The 20,180-nt window shown below is 21.1% G+C and overlaps 3 protein-coding genes and 1 non-coding gene across 4 annotated transcripts; 2 read left to right on the forward strand and 2 right to left on the reverse strand.

Annotated features, from left to right (window-relative positions):
• The first annotated feature begins 418 nt into the window (after window positions 1-418).
• Window positions 419-639, forward strand: LOC122850737. The gene has a single exon (XR_006373645.1). It is a non-coding gene; the product is annotated as a small nucleolar RNA U3 (small nucleolar RNA).
• A 530-nt stretch (window positions 640-1,169) lies between these two features.
• LOC122848914 (NAD-dependent protein deacetylase Sirt6) lies at window positions 1,170-3,905 on the forward strand. The gene is made up of 7 exons (XM_044147362.1): window positions 1,170-1,572; window positions 1,641-1,768; window positions 1,849-1,967; window positions 2,037-2,160; window positions 2,229-2,402; window positions 2,477-2,600; window positions 2,673-3,905. The coding sequence occupies exons 1-7, from the start codon at window positions 1,507-1,509 to the stop codon at window positions 3,147-3,149; spliced, it is 1,212 nt and encodes a 403-aa protein (XP_044003297.1). The 5' UTR covers window positions 1,170-1,506; the 3' UTR covers window positions 3,150-3,905.
• Window positions 3,854-5,019, reverse strand: LOC122849452 (inositol-trisphosphate 3-kinase homolog). The gene is made up of 4 exons (XM_044148153.1): window positions 4,945-5,019; window positions 4,729-4,867; window positions 4,220-4,608; window positions 3,854-3,871 (listed from the first exon to the last, which is right to left on the reverse strand). Exons 1-4 carry the CDS (start codon window positions 5,017-5,019, stop codon window positions 3,854-3,856), a joined length of 621 nt encoding a protein of 206 aa, XP_044004088.1.
• Window positions 5,020-5,153: 134 nt separating this feature from the next.
• Window positions 5,154-19,755, reverse strand: LOC122848913 (rotatin). The gene is made up of 4 exons (XM_044147361.1): window positions 19,621-19,755; window positions 13,886-19,528; window positions 11,803-12,992; window positions 5,154-5,208 (listed from the first exon to the last, which is right to left on the reverse strand). Exons 1-3 carry the CDS (start codon window positions 19,664-19,666, stop codon window positions 12,244-12,246), a joined length of 6,438 nt encoding a protein of 2,145 aa, XP_044003296.1. The 5' UTR covers window positions 19,667-19,755; the 3' UTR covers window positions 5,154-5,208; window positions 11,803-12,243.
• Window positions 19,756-20,180: the final 425 nt, after the last annotated feature.

The following is a 20,180-nucleotide window of genomic DNA, read 5'->3' on the forward strand; positions in this document are numbered from 1 at the left end:
ATTGGAAAAAATAATAATATTTTTTTCGTATCTAAATATGAAGGCCAATAATAATTTGTTGATTGCGAATTAATTACTTTTTTTTTTTTATCATAAGTAATTACCACAAATATTATTTTTATAAAAAGTTTATCAACAAAATAGCACAATATAGTTATACTTTATAAAATACAAAAAAATAAAATAAAAAAAATTTAAATTTTCATCAAACATTCATTTATTATTTTATGAAATTTAAATGAATGAAAAATAAAATAGATACTTAATTTTAAAATTAATAATTAAAAAAATTTAGAAAAAAAAATACTGATTGGTTATTATTTTAGTCACTAGGTGTGTATTGTAGAAAATATTTTTTCTCATGTTAAATGATAAATTACGATGGTCATATACTACCCGAAAAAAGTGAAGAAAATTTAAGATCATACTTCACAGGATCATTTCTGTAGTATATCTTCACATTCTCTCTACTTAACAGTTGAGTTGATGCAGCCATGATGAAGAGGAATAATCCTCTTTCCTGAGCGTGAGGACGACTTGTTTAATTGACATTTAATTGGTCAATTATTCAGTCATCGATGATCGTTCACCTTTTGCATTATGTGCAAGAGGCCTGGAAAGTTGGGTATTCTGAGTGGTCTTTTATTATATTAACAAAATCATAAAAACAATTAATTAAACATTTAGCATATTTCTTTAATTAATTAAAATCCAACAGCAAGTGGTACACAACATTTTTCAATAGATCATATGACGCCATGCGTATCCATTAAATTTAAAACATAGGTCCCCTTCAATTTTCTTATAATTTAAATATCAATCCCCAAATATTGAAAATTCATATTTATGTTATTCATTCGAATGTATCAAACAATTAATTAACAACTGTTAAAAGAACAGAAATTATTAATTATATTTAATTTTTCGTTTATAATTTATATTAAAATTTTTTTTTTTATATTAAAAACATTAAAAATAAGTTCGTCTCGACTCCACAGTTACCAAATTGGAGCTGTTAACAATATTCCAGTTTTGCCAACACTAAAACCACAAATTATTCATATTTCTTTTTCTCTTTTTCTAACAATATCCCCTAGATAAGCGATAATCAAAAGGGTAACACAAAAGAGAGAGAGAGAAACGAATCTTCATTCTTCTTGTGTGTATTTATTATCATTTATCACCATAAAATTTTAGCATTTCGCGATATATAATGTGTAACTAGCTTTTATAACGAGTTTCTCTACAATTTAATGTAATTCGTGGAATATAAATACAGCTATATATTTAACGCGCCTATTATTATTATTATTTCGAACATATTTGTTTACATTACAATTAAAAAAAAAAAAATTAAATTTTTAATATATTGTTTTATAAATAAACAATCTTTCAATTAAATTTTTTATAAATTTATTATTCTAATTACTCATTTATTAATTATAAAAAAAAATAAATAAATTATTTACAAATTAAAAATTTGTTTAACACTATTTTGGAGTTAAAATGTCTTGCAGTTATGCTGATGGTTTATCACCTTATCAAAACAAAGGAATTTTAGGCTTAGAAGAGGTAATAAATAGCTAATAAAATTTATTATTATCTAATAAAATTAATTAACATATAATATTTATTTATAGAAATATGAAAGTGGTGAAACATTGAGAATAAAATGTGGATTACTTGCTGATTGGATTAAATCATCAAGACATGTTGTTGTTCATACTGGTGCTGGTATAAGTACTGCTGCTGGAATTCCAGATTTTCGGTATTTAAATAAATTATTTATCATTAATAATAATCAATTAAAATTATAGCTATTATTTAAATTTATTATTTGTTAATTAGTGGACCAACTGGTGTCTGGACATTGGAGCAAAAAGGTCTCAAACCAGAAAAAAGTATATCATTTGATGATGCTGTACCAACAAAAACTCACATGGCATTAAAAACACTAATTGATAATCGTAAGTTAATATTTAATTGATAATAATACTCTTAATAATACTCTAAACTAATGAAAATATATTTTTTAGAAAAAGTAAAATTTATCATAAGCCAAAATATTGATGGGCTTCATTTGAGATCTGGTATTTCACGTCAAAATCTTGCTGAGTTACATGGTAATATGTTTGTTGAACAGTGTGACAAATGTGGAAGGTAATTATAAATTAATAATACATAAAGATCAATTAAATTAATGTCACTTTGTATTGCTTTTTGTTTAGACAATTTATTCGTAATTTTGCAACAACAAGTGTTGGAAAAAAATCACTTGATACTGTTTGTCGATCAGAATCAATTGGAGGTCGTCCATGTCGTGGTAAACTTCATGATACAATTCTTGATTGGGAACATAATTTACCAGATAATGATTTAGCATTATCTGATCTTCATTCCAGGTTAATAATTAAATTTTTTTTAATTTAACCATTAACAGTATTTCGATAATGTTTATTTGTTTATTTATTTTTAGTGTTGCTGATTTGAGTATATGTCTTGGTACAACATTGCAAATTATTCCAAGTGGTAATTTGCCACTTTATACAAAAAAATATGGTGGTAGACTTGTAATCTGTAATTTACAACCAACAAAACATGTAAAAATAAATTTTACTATTTTTATTTTGAATGAATAATCAAGTTTGTTAATTAATTTTGAATATTTATAGGATAAAAAAGCTGATCTTATTATCAATGGTAATGTTGAAGAAATAATGACAAATGTTATGAAAAAAATTGGTCTTGAAATACCAGGATATAACAGTGAAAATGATCCAACACGTGATCCAGATACTTCATCAATAATTATGGATTGGACAGTACCAACAAGTCGTATTAAAGAAATGAAAGTACTTTATAAAAAAGTATGCAAACCAACAAAAAGAAAACGTAAAACATTTATGTATGAAAGAGATAGAGATGATGATGATAAAAATGTTTTAAATAAAAAAAATAAAACAAGAAAACAATCATTACCAATTAAAGCTGAAAATAATTATCCAAATATTGTTGGAGATAAAATTGATAAAGCAGATAAAACAGATGATGATGATGATATTGTTGAAAATAAAACTTCAAAAATTAATAATATTGATAATGTTAAAAATGAAATGGTTAAAATCGAAGAAGAAAATTCAAATGATTAACATTTTTTCTTCTTAATTACATACACACATGTGGAGAATATTAAAAATTTTATTTTTTTATTTTTATCATCATGTAATTCTTCAATTTTATAGTGCCATTTTATTTGTTTTTTAAAATCATTTTAATAATAAATATAAACTTCTTAATGTTTTAATGTAAAAACTGATAATTATCAGTAAATTTATGTGTTAAATATTAAGAATTATTATTGTCGATAAATAATAATATATAATTTAAAAAAATTATAATTATAAGAATGAAATTTTTACTTATTTTTATATCAGAAAAAAATCGAAATTTATTAAATGTGATTTATCATTTAACATTTGAATCAAAATTTATTAACATAATAATTAATTTTAACAAAAAAAGAATAAATTTATCAATATGAAAAATAATTTTTTCTTCTTTTTATAAAACCAAATATCATAGAAAAATTTACATAATAATTTACCAGGTTAATTAAAATAATTAAATTTAATTAAATCTATTTATAAGAGTATTTTTTTTTTATTACAAAACATTGTTTTTTATTGTTTTTTTTTTTTTACATAATACTTTTTATCACTAAGCAGACTTTGTACATCGAACATTTTTTTGTTTTATAAATAAAAATAATAATTTGTTCGTTAAAAGATAAATAAAATAATATAAAACGGTTGTACGTTAATCAGTTTATAAAAATATTGTATAAAAAAAAAATTTAAATTCGCAATATTGTCTAGAAATATAAAAGTTAATTTAAATATCATCATAAACTTGTTGAATAATATTAATTAAATTATCAAGACCAAAAAGAAATCCATCTTCATGATTACCATTTTCCCATGGTGTACGATGATTCAAGCGTTTTCCATCAGGAGCATTTTGAGTTTTAGCAAAATCAATAAGCCAAATACCAACTTTTTCATTATCAAAAATCATAAAAATACTGCTACCAATTATCTAAAAAAAAATAAATAAAAAGAACAAAATAATAAATTAAACAATTCACAATATTAAAAAAATTAATTGATGAAAAAAATAATATATTTACCTCATGTGTTTGAAAATAATTTGATGCTTCAACACGAGATCTTAAATCATTGAGTTTAATTAAAATATCATGACATGTTTTTTTTCTATTACCAATAAATGAGCTCATTGTATCAAAAACATGACTATGATGTTTAACTGTTTTTAAATTTGTAATTGGTTCTTTACCAGCTAGCTTCATAGCTTCAATACGAAAACCATGTGAACATGTTGAACTTTGTTGTTCACGAAATAACATATAACGTAATTTTGTAATAGCTTTACAACAATGTTCATTATAACTTGGTTCATTTGGATCAACAGCAATCATTTTTTCATATAAATCATTTCTAGCAATTTTTTTTGATACTTCTGTTTCTAAAAATGTACGTGTACCAAGTTTAATATCCATAACATATGGATCATTAAAACCAAATAATAAATCTTGTAATTCAATAAATTTATCATTTTTAAAATTAACTTGACGATAATATTTTGGTATATAAATATTAATATTATCATCATTTGTTAATTCTTCATATACTTTTATTTCATTATTATCACAATCACCAGTTAAACGTTTCCATACTGTACCAGGACCAGCTGGTGCAAAACCATCTGGATGTCCAGATAATTGAAACCATGATTTTAAACGATTTTTTAATAATATATCACTTGCTGGAACTGTTAAATCAAGAGCATTCTGTTGACAAAAAATAAAATAATAATTATTAATAAATCATATTGTTTATTTTGTTTCTTTTTATTAATTTTACTTACAAGTGCTAAATATTTTAGTGATACATCAACATCCATCATGGTTGTATCAGATATTGCAAGTGGAAAATTTTCCATATTATTTTTATTAATATTTTTAATATTATTTAATTGTTTTTTATTAATACAATCACTTTTTTTCCATTTACGAAATGCTATTATTGATGAACAATTAATATCATTATTAATTATTTCATTATTTTTATATTGATTTTTATTTGAAAATTCAATTTCTTTATTTGTCCTTGGATGATGATTTTTTCCTGTCTGTAACATACAATTGTTTTTTTTTTTATTTTCTATTATTATTAATCATCAATGTCATTAATTAAAAATAGTGACATTTAATCTTTCATAATAATTATTTATAAATTTTTAAAATTGATTTATAGTTTTGATATTTAAATGTTAATTATCATTTTAACAACGTCGTAATTGTATTTTTATAAAAAAAAAAAAAAAATTCTATTATCATCAAATTACATATATTTAAATAATTTTTTTTGTTATTATTTAAATTATATTTTACGATTTATTAAATAAACTTTCTAGTAATGATATTGTTATTATTATTTTGTGTATATTTACGTCTGTTGTTGAAAAATCAATAACGATAGTTTGATGCTATTGTAATTTTCCCAAACTTTTTTATTTTTTAAATTGTTTTTTGTAATATATTTTGTTGGTATTTATTTGTTATAAATATTATGATAATTTTAGTATTTTATTGAAGATAATTGTTGAAATATTTGTTTATAAATTATCCCTTGGCAAAAGCAGGCAAAAGCAGGCAAAAGTCATGGCTCAACTGATAAACGAACACGAGGGAAAGAAAAAGATGGGGATGAAAATGGAAAACACATGGTCCACATGGAAACCGTGGAGAGAGAAAATCCATTGGTTTAATTTTCGATACAGTTGAAAAGACATGTGCTTTTATATTGCCAATTAAATTAATAAATAATTTACAATCTTTAAATAAATTAAAATTAAGTTATATTAATTTTTAAAAAAATAACAAATCGAAATTTAAATTACAAGTTAAAAGTCTCTCTATATTTAAAAAAAAAACAGTGTTGGAATTTTTAAACTTCAAGATAAGAGAAATATTATCAAGTATATTTTCATATCATAATTCAATTCAAACAAATAAAAATGATAAATAATTTTTCTGTTATTTATTTAATTTTGTGTAAATACTGAAAAATAAATTACAAATTTACGAGAATTTTAATTTTTTTTTTTTAAAATTCCCCTTGATTTTTTTTAGAGGATAAAAAGAGGTGATCTTGATATTTTGTTAAATTCAGGGTCGACAAGTGTAGTCCATTGATTCGAATATAAAAAATTTTTTTTTTTTCCTTTAATATTTTATTTTTCATTTTAAAAATCAAGAAAAATGATTTTTAAAAAATAAGAAACAACATTTTTCTTGTGATGAAAAAAAATTAATTTACATTAGTAGTAATGTTTTTTTTTTTTTCGAATAAGTAATAAATATTTCTATTTGTTTAATGGATATTTTTTTTTTTTTTTTTTGTTTTTTATTATAGTTTTATGTACCTTGTTGAAATGTACTTGTAATAATCGTTCGTATTGATCAGCAGCACGTAGACACATTCTCGTTGTGAATGCTTCCATCCTTGCTGGTAATGGACACACACTGCTACTCATTTTAATTAATTATATTTAAAAATAAACAATATAAAAATGTTAATATCCAACAAGCATGAATGATTATTTAATTTAAAAAACTTCAAAATACAAAACAATAATTATATCACTTTTATAAAACAATTAACCACTTTTTTTTATTTTTGTTTTTTTTCTGGCACTTTAATTTTTTAATATTAAAAATAATATATGAATGAAAATTGCTTGATTATATTAAAGTGAATTTAAAAAATCAAATTGTAAAATGATCATTTGAAAAATGAGTTGTGACGAGCACCAACAACAAACAACTACTGAACAGGAAAAAGTTCTCTGATGTTATTTTATCGTCTCGGTTAACCACTATACCCCTTCACATTTACGTTCTACAATAATAATATCAATAATAATAATTATTATAAACCAAGATTAATATATATATATATATATAATTTTTTTTTTTTTTTTTTTTATTATAAAAGCCTACGTGGGCTTGCTCATTCTCATCAACGCGAAAGTAGGTGTCTTGTATATTATACTGCATTTTTCAAATACCATTAAAATATCTAAATTAAATTCTAAAAATAAATTTAATAATTTTAAATTATATATTTTTAATTTAAAAATAATAAATACTTGTGTTTAAAGCTATTCAACAATTATATTTTTTCTAAAATTACAGTTTTAATCGAAATCAAAGATTTTTTTCCATTTTTTTTTTTCTAGCTCAATTATGCTGTTGTTTTTTTTTATGAATAACAATTATTAATGTTTTTTTTTTTTTTTTAAAACGATTATAAAAGCCAGCTTGATTATTTTTTTCTTTTTAAAATGATAATAGTTTTTTTTATTTTTTTAAATTTACTATTGAGAATAGAGCTGGAGTTTTACTGTTCCACTTATTTGTTCTACTTTTTTAAAATTTTTTATTTCTTGGTATTTAAAATTCTACTGTTAATTATTCTTTTATTTTTATTTTTTTATAATTAACTTTTGAGTCAGATGACAAGTATTTACAAATTGATATTAAATGAAGAGTAAATTTATGATGAAAATTGGTGATTCAAGTATGATATCATTAATAATACATCTGATAAATTTATTTTCTCAGCTGTATATAACAAAAAAAAAAATAAAGAAAATAATATTTTTTTTTTGAAATTTATTTGAATATCTGACGCAAAGTTTGTTGATTTGCGAAAAATAAAAAAAAAAACAAATTAACTGTCATATTTTTTTATTGAATAATTAATAAATTTATCATAAAAAAAAAAAGCGTTTATTCCTTTTTTTCTTTCAATTAATAATTTTTATATGAAAATAATATTTTTATTTTTAGAAAATATGAACATTTTATTTACAGGTTTTATGAAAGTATGATAAGCTTAATGACAAATGATTATTTGGGAATGATTTAGCTCGAGGCTTTTTTCATTGACGTCAATTGAACAAAATTTAACAAAAACTTGACAAAAAAGTTTACGTTACAATGGGGTTTGTCCTAAAAAAAAAAATTAAAATCATCCAAAAATATAATAATCAGATTTTCATTGACGTCAGTTGAATTTTCTTTTGTAATATTTATTTCGAAATATCAGATAAAACGTAATCATAAGCTACAAAATTCACCAAAATATGAAAAAAAAAAATTATCTGAGCTTTATCTATATAGAAAAAAAATAAAAAAAAAATTTCCTTAATTTCTTGTTACATCATCACGAATAAGATAATATCATTTTACCAAATGATCATGAATTAATTCCATGTTAAACAAGTATTTAATATAAACGAAAAAAAAAAAAATTAATAAGCAAAAAATAACAAAAAACAAATGATCTTTTTATAAAGCTCCTGTATAAATTTTTATTTTAATAAATTATTATTATTTTTATTTTTTTTTTGTCATCTAATTATACTCATTATTTATAACATTGTCAGGAAGCCAGATAATTTGTTATCAGCATCAAAAGGTATTAAACGAAAAATGAAATGAAAAAAATATTCAAGGTGAGATGATAAATATTGTTGCTGATAAAATATTAAATTATTAATAAAAATTAGTAATAAAAATTTATTTATAATAAAAGAATTGATAAATAACTAAGTTGACTAATTTTTGCTTATTTATGTTTTTTTATTTTCTACTCAGCATTTAATTAGAACAAAATCTAAATTTAGTTGTTCAAGAATTTCAAATCATTTAAATGTTAATTAAATGCTAAAAATAAATTCACTACAATGTAATTGTACCGTTTATTTTATTTATTTTTATTTTAATTACTTTATGTAAGATTAAAATAAAAAAAAAATTATTTTTTTTTTGTATTAAATTTCAATGATATACTTATTATAATTTGACTCACAATGACAATTTTTTTTTCAACACGTAGACAAGTTTACTATTAAAAAAAAAAAATTTCATACTATTATTTATAACATTATACTATTATTTATTTAATTATCAATTCATTAAAAGAAAAAAAAAATAAATCGAAAAAAAAATATATATAATTTCCCTGTATCGAAATTAACAGCAATCGAAATTTCGAAATAATATATTTTTTTCGATTGTTAAATTATTTCGTCGAGCAAAAAAATATAAATAAATAAACAAAGAAACGATTTCACTGTGACGTCTACAAACATGTTAATTTATTCGATTTATTTTCTGGCTTTTTTCTCTTTCTTTTCGATAATATTGTTATCAATTTTACTTTTTTTTTTTTTCGAATAATTCAATTTAAATATAGCGAAATGTTATGTCAATGATGATTCACCAATTTGTTTTATTTCTTTTTAAATAAATGATTTAAAAAAAAAAAAAAATATATGGAATAAATTGACTTTATATAAATATGAATAATGATTGTTAATTAAAAATTAAATAATTAAATAAAACACTGAGGTTAATTTATAAGTGAGATAAATAAACAGGTGTATTATTTGTTTACATTTGTTGTTGTCATATAATGTTTACAAAATTACGTTTATGTTTATGTAGTATTTTTTTTTGTTATTGGTGCAAAATGATGGCATTCAACCGATTGAATTTCATTTATTGATAAATTGTATATTATTATTCTGAACTGTTATTTTATTTATTTTTTTTTATTTTTCAATCGAGGCGTGGTCATCAGAATGCAAAAAATCATCATTCACGAAGGACAAAATACAAGAAAAATTTATTCATCATTCATTAACAATTGTTTGTTTAAAATAAAAAATTTTTTTTTCATTTCTATAAAATACTTTTGCTCAAAAAATATTATTCGAAAATCGAAATTGATGAGAAATTTTTTTTTCGAATATTTAACTAACTAATAATCAAACAGAAAGTTTATCCTTTTTTTTTTTTTTTTTTGAATTGAAGTATACCTAGTGTGATTTATTATTTAAATAAAAAAATAAATTTATCATATTTTCACAAGTTAACTAAATAAATAAACTAAATATTTATCTAAATTATTAACATTAATATTTATGTTAATGCAAAAAAAAAAAATTGTGGAAAAGTTGAGAAGATATTTGTATATTTTATATTTATCATTAGATATTGTTTAAATAATTATTAAAAATTATTATAATAAATGTTAAAAGAATTTCATGATTTTTATCTTTGCTGATTTGTCGGATGGCACGCAGCAATTTGCGTCACAACTCGTGAACACATAATGTGTTGCCTGAGGGCCACAAACCAGTGAAATTATAAAATGATAATAAATATAATTCAACAAAAAAAAAACAACAACAATAATATTAAAATAAATTTTTAAATAAATCCATTCATTAATCGAAAAAACTAAAGAAATTACTTGAAAAAATTTGCCCAATGTCTATCGAAACAATTTCAACTATCACTCAGTAAAACTAAAAAAAAATGAAAAAAAAAAATAAATTTCTATACTTCTATCTTTCTCCTATTAGAAAATAATAATTTCGATGAAAATTCCATCGTGTGAAATTATTTATAAATAGACAAATGCCAGACACAATCAGCTTACTTAAAATTTGCAATATTTAATTTTTAATTACTTTCTCAAAATAAATATGAAAAAAAAAAAAACTAATTTAACATAATAATTTTATTATTATATTGTTATAATTTATGTTTGTTATAAAATAAAAAGTGAATAAAAAAAAGACGTAAATAAAAAGTGAATCAATGAAAAAGGAAAATAAGAAAAAAAAAAAAAAAAATTGAGAGGCTTTTCTCGTTGGGATGAGTCGAAAAAGATTAAGCTGATAGTAATGCTGGTGTGATGTGTGATATTAAACATAATGAGTTGGAAAAATAATAATAATAATTATTTAAAAAAAAAAATAAATAAATAAATAAAAATGAAGCCGGTCTCTCTCTTTCTCTCTCTAGGTATGCCGTATGCGTGGATACCGAGCTCTTCGGAGGTCAGCATTGACGCAAATCCATCCGATGTCACGTGACCTCTTTCCAAAACGGGTACATAAATGAACACGAGAAACTTACAGTAACAAAATACATATATTCAAACATTATATGGTTTAATAATAAATTATTATCAAATTAATATAAAACACTTTCTTTTTAAAACAATAAAAAAAATGAAAAATATAATTTTTTGAAAATTCAATGTTTTTCATTGAAAATAAATATAAATAATGAATTTTTTTTTTTATAAATTAATTATATAACAACTATATTAATTAACTAATTAACTATTTTATAAATAAATTTTATTTATCATTAATTTATTGTAAAAATAAATTTATCAAAAAATTTTATTTTTCATTTTTTTTTTTTCTAAATATTTTTAGTTTTAATTTATTTACTCACGTTTTGTTAACGTATATTTGTTAATAATAATTTTTTTTTTTTTATACTTTTTATTATTCTGTATTTTATGAAAAACTTTGTTTATTATTATTGTTATTATTGTTATTATTATCGGTTGATTAATGAAACGTTAAAGAGCCGAGAAAATAAATTAAAAAATTTTACTTATTTTTCATTGTTAATTAATTTAATTAATTAATTTTTATATAATTTTAATGAAAAATATGTAGTGTATTTGTCGAGGAACAAGTTAACACAGTGTGTGTATTTTTTTTTTCTAATGTTTGTTAGTTTTTGCGACGTTAATTATGAATATTACTGACAAGTAAAATTTTCGAAACACTCAAGTGTTTCGAAAATGTACTTTTAAGTATTGTAAATAAAATTAACTCACGTACTTATCATGTTGAATTATTTTTCATTATTCGAAAAGAGAATATATCAATGAATGCAGCATTCTGATGACTCCTTGTCTTGATGTATATATATTTATAGTCTTGATATATTTATTTTATTTTTTTCAATTTCCATGTGGTCTTTTACGTCATAAACATCTGGAGTATTATAATTATTTATTATTTAAAATTCACTATCAAGTAAATAATCTGAAAACCACAAATTACATAATTAATTATCATATAATTTTGAATTAATTTTATAAAAATAAACTCACCTTTTTTTTTTCCTTAAAAAATAAATATTTAAATATTTAAAAAAACAAAAAAACAAATTGACAATTTTATTAATTATAAAGTTGAAAAAAAATATAAATATATTTATTTTTAAATAAAAAAAAAAAATTGTTATTTACAAATTGTATTATTATTTAACAATTTAAATTAATCAACGTCATTTGAATCTGAATTACTGAGAATACTAATAACATATTGTAACATTTTTCCAAGTTCTTGACAATTATTTTGATCTTTAAATAATGTTAAACGACCAAGACATTCTTTAATATATTGTAAAAAACCAGCTGATTTTATAATTAATTTACCCTTATGATTATTTGTAATTAATGACCACAAAATTGATCCAACAATACCAATTTCTGCAACACTACCACTCTTAAGTATATCACGTAAAATATTTATAAATTCAATTGAACCCAATATTCTTGGACGATTTGATATATTAAATACTAAATTTCGTAATATTGATAATGATAATAATTTAGTTGTTATTGTTTTACATTTTGTTAGCTCAATTATAACATCAAAACCATCAATAATTTTTGGTACAATTAATTGTCCTTCATCGTAATATGTAAAATCAATTAAAAATTCTAAACAATATATTTCAATTAGTGGCCATGGTTTAATACGTTTTGTTGTTAATGGATGAATTTTTGTAAAAAATTGTAATAAATTACTTTTTGTTATGACAATACGACATTCATGTACATGAACTGAATTACGTAATATATGAAATGAATAATGTAATTTTTCGTTATTAAAAAATTGACTTGATTTATCAATTTCACGTGTTACTAAATTTATTATTACGTTTAATAATGATATTGTATTTGGTGTTTTACGTAAACCTGTTCCTGGAAGTGTTGTTGTCAAGGTCAATGATTGAGCAGCTGAAAATAAAAAACAAGAAAATAAATTAAATAACAGTATATTAGTTAAATATAATTAAGCTAATCTATAATCGTTACAATTTATAAATAATCAAATACGTCAACATTAACATTACAAGTTGGATGTGATAATAAAAATTTTTCAAATGTATATTCCCATTTTAATCTTTTCAAAATTAATAAATTATTATTTGATTTAATGATATTTGTTAATTTAATATACATCCATAAATAATCAATTGAATTTGTAACTTCAATGTGACTATTTGAATTTTGTATTATTGTCAATTGATTATGTGAACAGTAGCCAGTTGATGATAATTTTAAATTTATAAATTCATCATTGTTTATCATTAAATTATCTGATATATTTTGTTTATTTATAATATCAAAATCAGTCCATAATACATCATCACCATTGTACCATTCCCATATCCAATATTGACGTATAAATTCCATCGACAATTGATTCGAACTAATTTTAATAAAGTCTATATTTTTCGTATTATTAGGACTTAATTTCCAATGTGTTTTACAAATAAATGGTGGCAACATATTATTTATAATAATTGCTGGTAATGATGGTGAGCCTTTTTCATTATCAAAATTTTTCATAATAAATTCACTGTATAATAATATAAATAACACCTGGCTAACATCATTTTTAACAACATCATTATTTGGATATAAAAATATTGTTCTTAATATATTAAATAACCCATCAATACGTATTGATAAATCATGTATTATAATTATTATCAATCAACTATATCATGCATATTTTCTTTCCCCTTTTTTTTATTCAAGCAAAACTCTAACATCCTTATTATATTTTCCCCCTAAGTTAAAAGTATATATAAAAATTAAAAAAATAAATAGAAAAATATAAATACCTTCTGGACAATTTGTTGTTAATGTTGCTATTAATTTAAGTACAGATACAAGTGTTGAATCATTTAATCCAATCCAAGCCCATAATTTATGTATCATATCTGTTATTCCATTTTTAGCTAAAATTATTTTACCATCACAATAATTACTCGAAAAATTCATTAATAAATTAAAATATTTTTTTAATTCATTAAATAATGGATTTTGTTTTTTTTCTGAGCTTGTACGTTGTATATGATATGGTTGTAAATTTAATTCAGTAAATATTTCTTTAAGTATAAGTAAACATGTATCAGGTAAATTATTATCAATTGATATTTTTTTAGCTTCAATTGATACACATAATAAATTTGTTAAACATGATATTATTAAATCTTTATCACGTTGTAATTTTTTATTAATTTTTTTAGTTTTTGCATAATTATGAGCAATTAATAAATGTATTAATGTTTTACAAATTTTACCAGATACTGTTGATTCTTTAATATTTATTTTTTCATTATTAACATCATTTTTTTTAATTGTTAATTTATTTATATTAACAAGTACTTGACATAGCTTATTATCATCATCATAATATTCTTGTATAATTGTATTATCCATTATTTTACTAAATGATAATTCATTATTATTATTATTAATATTATTTGTTATTTCTTGTGATAATAAATAACCAAGACATGCAATACAACTCATACGTAAGTTATTATTATCACAAGATATTGAATTAGCTATTGATTTAAATAATACATCTGATCCAATTAGATCAATTGCTGTTTTTATACTTTCAATATGTTGACTATCAGTCAATGACATGATACTTATAAAATTAAATATTTCTGTTTTTAATTTAATTTTAAGACTTTTTATATACTCCATATTATTATTATTTGTATAACTATATTTTTTATCATTTAAAAAATCAAATAATTGATAAAAAAAATCAGGACTAAAATTAATAATTGTTGCAAATTCTTCACAATATGTTATACAATTTGTTAATACTGTTATAATACCAATAAACATTTCAATAATATTATCAATACATGATGATGTTATTATTGTTTCATATATTTTTTTAATATCCATAAAACAACCAATAAAATATTTATCCAATGAATTTTCATATATTTTATCAACAACATCACGTTCACCAATGATTATTAAATTATTTAAAAAATTACATATTGATGTTACAAGTGATGGTGTTGCTAATAATTGAGGTAAATTATTACTGTCATTATTGTCATTTAATTTATCAGATAATTCATCAATACAATGATAATATTGTAGTACTGATTTTGTTGTAAATGACCAAGTTTTATCACTTGTTATTGTTGCAGTTGGTGTTGTTGTTGATGATGATGATAAAGATTTAACAGATGATTCATATGATTTTTCGTTGTAATTAATATCATCAAGACTTTGTGGTAAAAATATATTTGCTAAAATAATTGATATTTCATGATAAACATTATTTTGTTCAATATAAATTAAAATTGCATTTGTTTTTAATGATTCAGTATATTTTGCTTTATCGTTGTTTGAATTTTTAATAATACTTGATAATGCAAGACATGCTTGTTCTCTAACAATTGATGCTTCATCACGATTAATTATAAATTTAATTAATGATTGACATAATTCACTTGGTGCTAATGCAAGTGCATGTAATAATTGTTCAGCTGTATGTTGGGTTCTTAATAAACCAGCTAAAAATTGTAATGCTGATGCACGTACAAGTGGATCTCTGTTAATCCATAATGTTGGTAACCATGTTAATGTTCTATTATCATTATACCAAAATATTGATGAATCATCATAATTATATGTTACATGTTGTAATACATGATTTAAACATATTATTGAATTTTTAGTCATTGATAAACCCATAAAACTAAATGCACCATTTAAATGAAAACTCATTATTAGCTCAATCAATGAATTACCTAGATTAATTAAATTTTTTTTTTTAGTTTTCCATTGACATTTTGATGTTAAATATGCAAGTGATGTTAATAACCAATCAAGATATACTAAATTATAAAAATGTTGTTGATCACCTGGTGATAAATTTGATATAACAAGTTCAATAAAATTACTCCAATTATTATCATCATCATTATCATTGCTGTTATTATCAATTGATAAATTTTTTTCTAAACTTGAACATGAACGTACAAGTTTTAATACTGAATAATGTATATTTTGATAATTTTTATCTAAATTTTTCAATAAATCAGACAATGATTTTGTCATATTTTTCATTGTTTTACTTAACCAAATAATAATGTTATCATCATTTATAATATTTATTAATAAATTTAAATAATCAAGTACATCAACAAATAAATCACAATCATCTTTACAAGTTGGATGTGATAATAAAAATTTTTCAAATGTATATTCCCATTTTAATGTTTTCAAAATTAATAAATTATTATTTGATTTAATGATATTTGTTAATTTAATATACATCCATAAATAATCAATTGAATTTGTAACTTCAATGTGACTATTTGAATTTTGTATTATTGTCAATTGATTATGTGAACAGTAGCCAGTTGATGATAATTTTAAATTTATAAATTCATCATTGTTTATCATTAAATTATCTGATATATTTTGTTTATTTATAATATCAAAATCAGTCCATAATACATCATCACCATTGTACCATTCCCATATCCAATATTGACGTATAAATTCCATCGACAATTGATTCGAACTAATTTTAATAAAGTCTATATTTTTCGTATTATTAGGACTTAATTTCCAATGTGTTTTACAAATAAATGGTGGCAACATATTATTTATAATAATTGCTGGTAATGATGGTGAGCCTTTTTCATTATCAAAATTTTTCATAATAAATTCACTGTATAATAATATAAATAACACCTGACTAACATCATTTTTAACAACATCATTATTTGGATATAAAAATATTGTTCTTAATATATTAAATAATACATCAATACGCATTGATAAATCATGTATTATAATATTCGTTGATAGCAATAACAATTTAATAATACCAATAATTGGAATAACTGTATCAGTATGATAATCATAATTATTATCAATTAAACATTTATCAAATATTGTTAATATTATACTTAATCCATTGTTTGATAAAAATAATTTATGTAATTTTTTATCTGTTAGCATAACATTAATTTGTACAATTGCTGATTTTTTAGTACTTGGTTCAATATTATCATATTTTAACATATCTAATAAAGATAGTAAATTATTTTCTTGATAATTACCAATAAATTTATAAATAAATGATGGTGTATTTATTATAAATATTGATGATAATGGTAAACCATGTAGCGTTAATAATTTTGGTAATTTTTGACTTGAATTTTTATCAATACCAAGAAGATAAATTAAACGATAAATAGCTTCATCTCTTATTTTATCATTTGATGAATATAAAAATCTAATATTACATTTTAATACATCAAGTAATTCAATATTTAATTCTTCTGATATATCTGGATCAAACATTTTTAAAATACATTTACCAAGTATTGTAATATTATCAGCATGACATTGTAATAATGATATTATTGGTAGTAATGAATTTAAAAAATTCATCCAACCATTATTACCCATTTGTAATTTACCTTTTAACAGCAGAATCATTATATCTTGTGCAATATTTTTTATATTTTCAACATCATCATTTAAACCATGACATATTATTTCAGTTAATATTTTTGAATCAAATAAGCATGATATTGATTTCCAATCTTTATTATTTACTGGTAATTCTAATCCTAATATTAATGATATAATTTTAAGACATTCTTTGTAACTTTCATATCTAATATCATCATCTGAATTTGCCAATAAATAAAGTAATAGCTTATTTATCAAACTTTTATCATCATCATCAATATCATCATTAATAATTGAAAAATAATAAAAATATTTTTTAATTATAGCAAAATTTTTATGATATATTATTGAACGTTTTGAATTATACATTATTTTAATTATATTTTTATCAATAATTGTATCATCATTTTTGAGTATTAATATTGCTGATTTCATTGACTTTGTTATAACTTTTGTTTCATCAAATAGCTTTAATAATTCAATTTCATCATTATCATTAAATTTTCTAGTATAATTTTGTATATTTAAATGAAAATTTGGATAATTTAAATATATTGTTGCATCAATTATTGTCAATGTTAGTTCAAGCTTTAGCTTTTTAGGTAATACAAAATCAGCAATTTCAAGTGGTACCAATGAGCTCAACATTTTCATAACTAAACTCAGTGTATATAAATATGTTATTTTTAAATAATCAATTGTACAATAATTTCTATATATTTCAAGTACATCAGCATACAATATCATAAGTGTTTTTAAATCATGATGTATTTTCATTGACAATTCATTATTACATAGCCATATTGATGGCATCAGTATGACATTCAGCAACTCAACAAGTTCAAATAATACATCCATGATTAATTTTGTTATTTCAAGTTGTCGATAATTATCATCTTGTTGTATTAATAATTTTAATATATAACCCATTGTTTCAATACAATAACCAGGTAATAATATTTGTTGTAACTGTAATATTGAATCATCAGTTGTATCAAAACTTTGACTTCTATCTGTTGTTTGACTATGCTGATAATTATTAAAATTATTTTTTCTATTATCAATATTTTCTGTTGGTCTTGTTGATGTTGATGCTGATGTTGATGATGTTGATGAACAACAACTATCTAATAAACCACCAAGTACACGTTGACGTTTATTTGCAATACTTGGTTCACAATAATAATAAATACGATATCTTAATGATCTTGTTAATTTTAATACAACACGTAATACTGTTATAATAAGTTGTTTATCATTTTTTTTATTTGATATATTTATTATATTTTGTAGTATTGTTATTATTGTTGGTCGTTGAAGAAATACTTCTGCTGGAAAATCTTGTAGCATAACATCACTTATTAATTGACATGTATGAATTATTATATTTTTATCTTGTTGATTTTTAAGTGCTTCTTCAACTGTTGATAGTACACCAATGTCTGATGTTACTAATGGTTGCCAAGGCATTACAAGCCATTTTATTGCACCATCTGTACTTTTTGATATTGGTGTACCTGGTTCTGTTGTTATTGTGTCTTCTAAATTTATTGTTAGATCATTGTCATCAGGTTGATGATGATAATTATCTTGATAATCATTTTGCATAGTTTCGAAATTATCTTGATCATAATTGGTAGTTTGTTGTTGTTGTTTTTGATTAACTGTTGATTCTATTCTGTATGTTTGATTATTTGGTCTTTGTTTAATTGCTGATTCTTCAATTTGATCAAGTTTTTCATGCCAAATTGGTTTTAGCTTTGAACGTAATACATCAATTTCATTTTGAAAACGTTGTTTACCATATGATTCAATATTTATAAAATTATTAATTATTAGACGTTTTATCAGGTCAAGAACTTTGTCTTGATGAGGAACTGTATCAAAAGTAAACCAGGTAAATAATTTATTGAATAACTCACGTTTTACAGCTTCACAACTGCAACCAAAACCATGATCAAGTTTTGATATTATATTGTCCAAAGCTCGTGAACGAATTTCATTTAATTTATGACCTGAAATTACATATTAAATTTTAATAAATAAATGTGTAAACATTGACTGATAATTGTTTAAATAATTGGAGTCATTGGAGCATAGTAATTACCAAGTTTTTCGACATGTACATTTGTTATTGGATTTGCATTAATCATTTTTTCTAACAGGCTATAAACAACAACATTAAAATATAATTAAATTATAAATATATCAATTCATTTTGCTAGGTTAACATTAAAACGGTTTTTTTTTGTTTTTTTTTTTGATAAAAAATAACAATATCAACAGTCGAAATTTCAAAACATTGAGGTATCAAAATGGCCGCCATAATTGCAATAGAAAATCGAAAAAAAAAAAATAGATAATAATTATTAAATATATATTCAAAAATAAAATACAAATATCAATTATTTTATTTTAATTACAAGCAATTTTTATTATTGTAATTAATTTATAATTATTTATAATTAATTTACATGGAAAAATCTCTAGGCATTTCCGGTTAATTCGCCGGGCAATTTAAAAGTTAATAATAAAAAAAAAAAATATTTATTATAGTTAAAAATATAAATTAAAAATTATAAATTATAATAATTTAATTAAAAAATTATTTATATTATAAAATTATTATTATTAATTTTAAAAATAAATTTATGAGCAGACACGTGT

Source organism: Aphidius gifuensis, linkage group LG2 (assembly GCF_014905175.1).
Source record: "Aphidius gifuensis isolate YNYX2018 linkage group LG2, ASM1490517v1, whole genome shotgun sequence".
Taxonomy (NCBI): domain Eukaryota; kingdom Metazoa; phylum Arthropoda; class Insecta; order Hymenoptera; family Braconidae; genus Aphidius; species Aphidius gifuensis.

Bases quoted from the DNA above. Each gene is read 5' to 3' on its own strand.
- LOC122848914 (XM_044147362.1), top strand. From the start codon at position 1,507: ATGTCTTGCAGTTATGCTGATGGTTTATCACCTTATCAAAACAAAGGA. The intron at 1,573-1,640 runs GTAATAAATAGC...ATTTATTTATAG, and splicing joins GAATTTTAGGCTTAGAAGAG to AAATATGAAAGTGGTGAAAC. The intron at 1,968-2,036 runs GTAAGTTAATAT...TATATTTTTTAG, and splicing joins AAAAACACTAATTGATAATC to AAAAAGTAAAATTTATCATA.
- LOC122849452 (XM_044148153.1), bottom strand. From the start codon at position 5,019: ATGGAAAATTTTCCACTTGCAATATCTGATACAACCATGATGGATGTT. The intron at 4,868-4,944 runs GTAAGTAAAATT...TTTTGTCAACAG, and splicing joins CACTAAAATATTTAGCACTT to AATGCTCTTGATTTAACAGT. The intron at 4,609-4,728 runs GTGATAATAATG...TTGAATTACAAG, and splicing joins GAAACGTTTAACTGGTGATT to ATTTATTATTTGGTTTTAAT.
- LOC122848913 (XM_044147361.1), bottom strand. From the start codon at position 19,666: ATGATTAATGCAAATCCAATAACAAATGTACATGTCGAAAAACTTG. The intron at 19,529-19,620 runs GTAATTACTATG...ATGTAATTTCAG, and splicing joins TGTACATGTCGAAAAACTTG to GTCATAAATTAAATGAAATT. The intron at 12,993-13,885 runs GTATTTATATTT...TTTTATTTTCAG, and splicing joins AACAACAAATTGTCCAGAAG to CTGCTCAATCATTGACCTTG.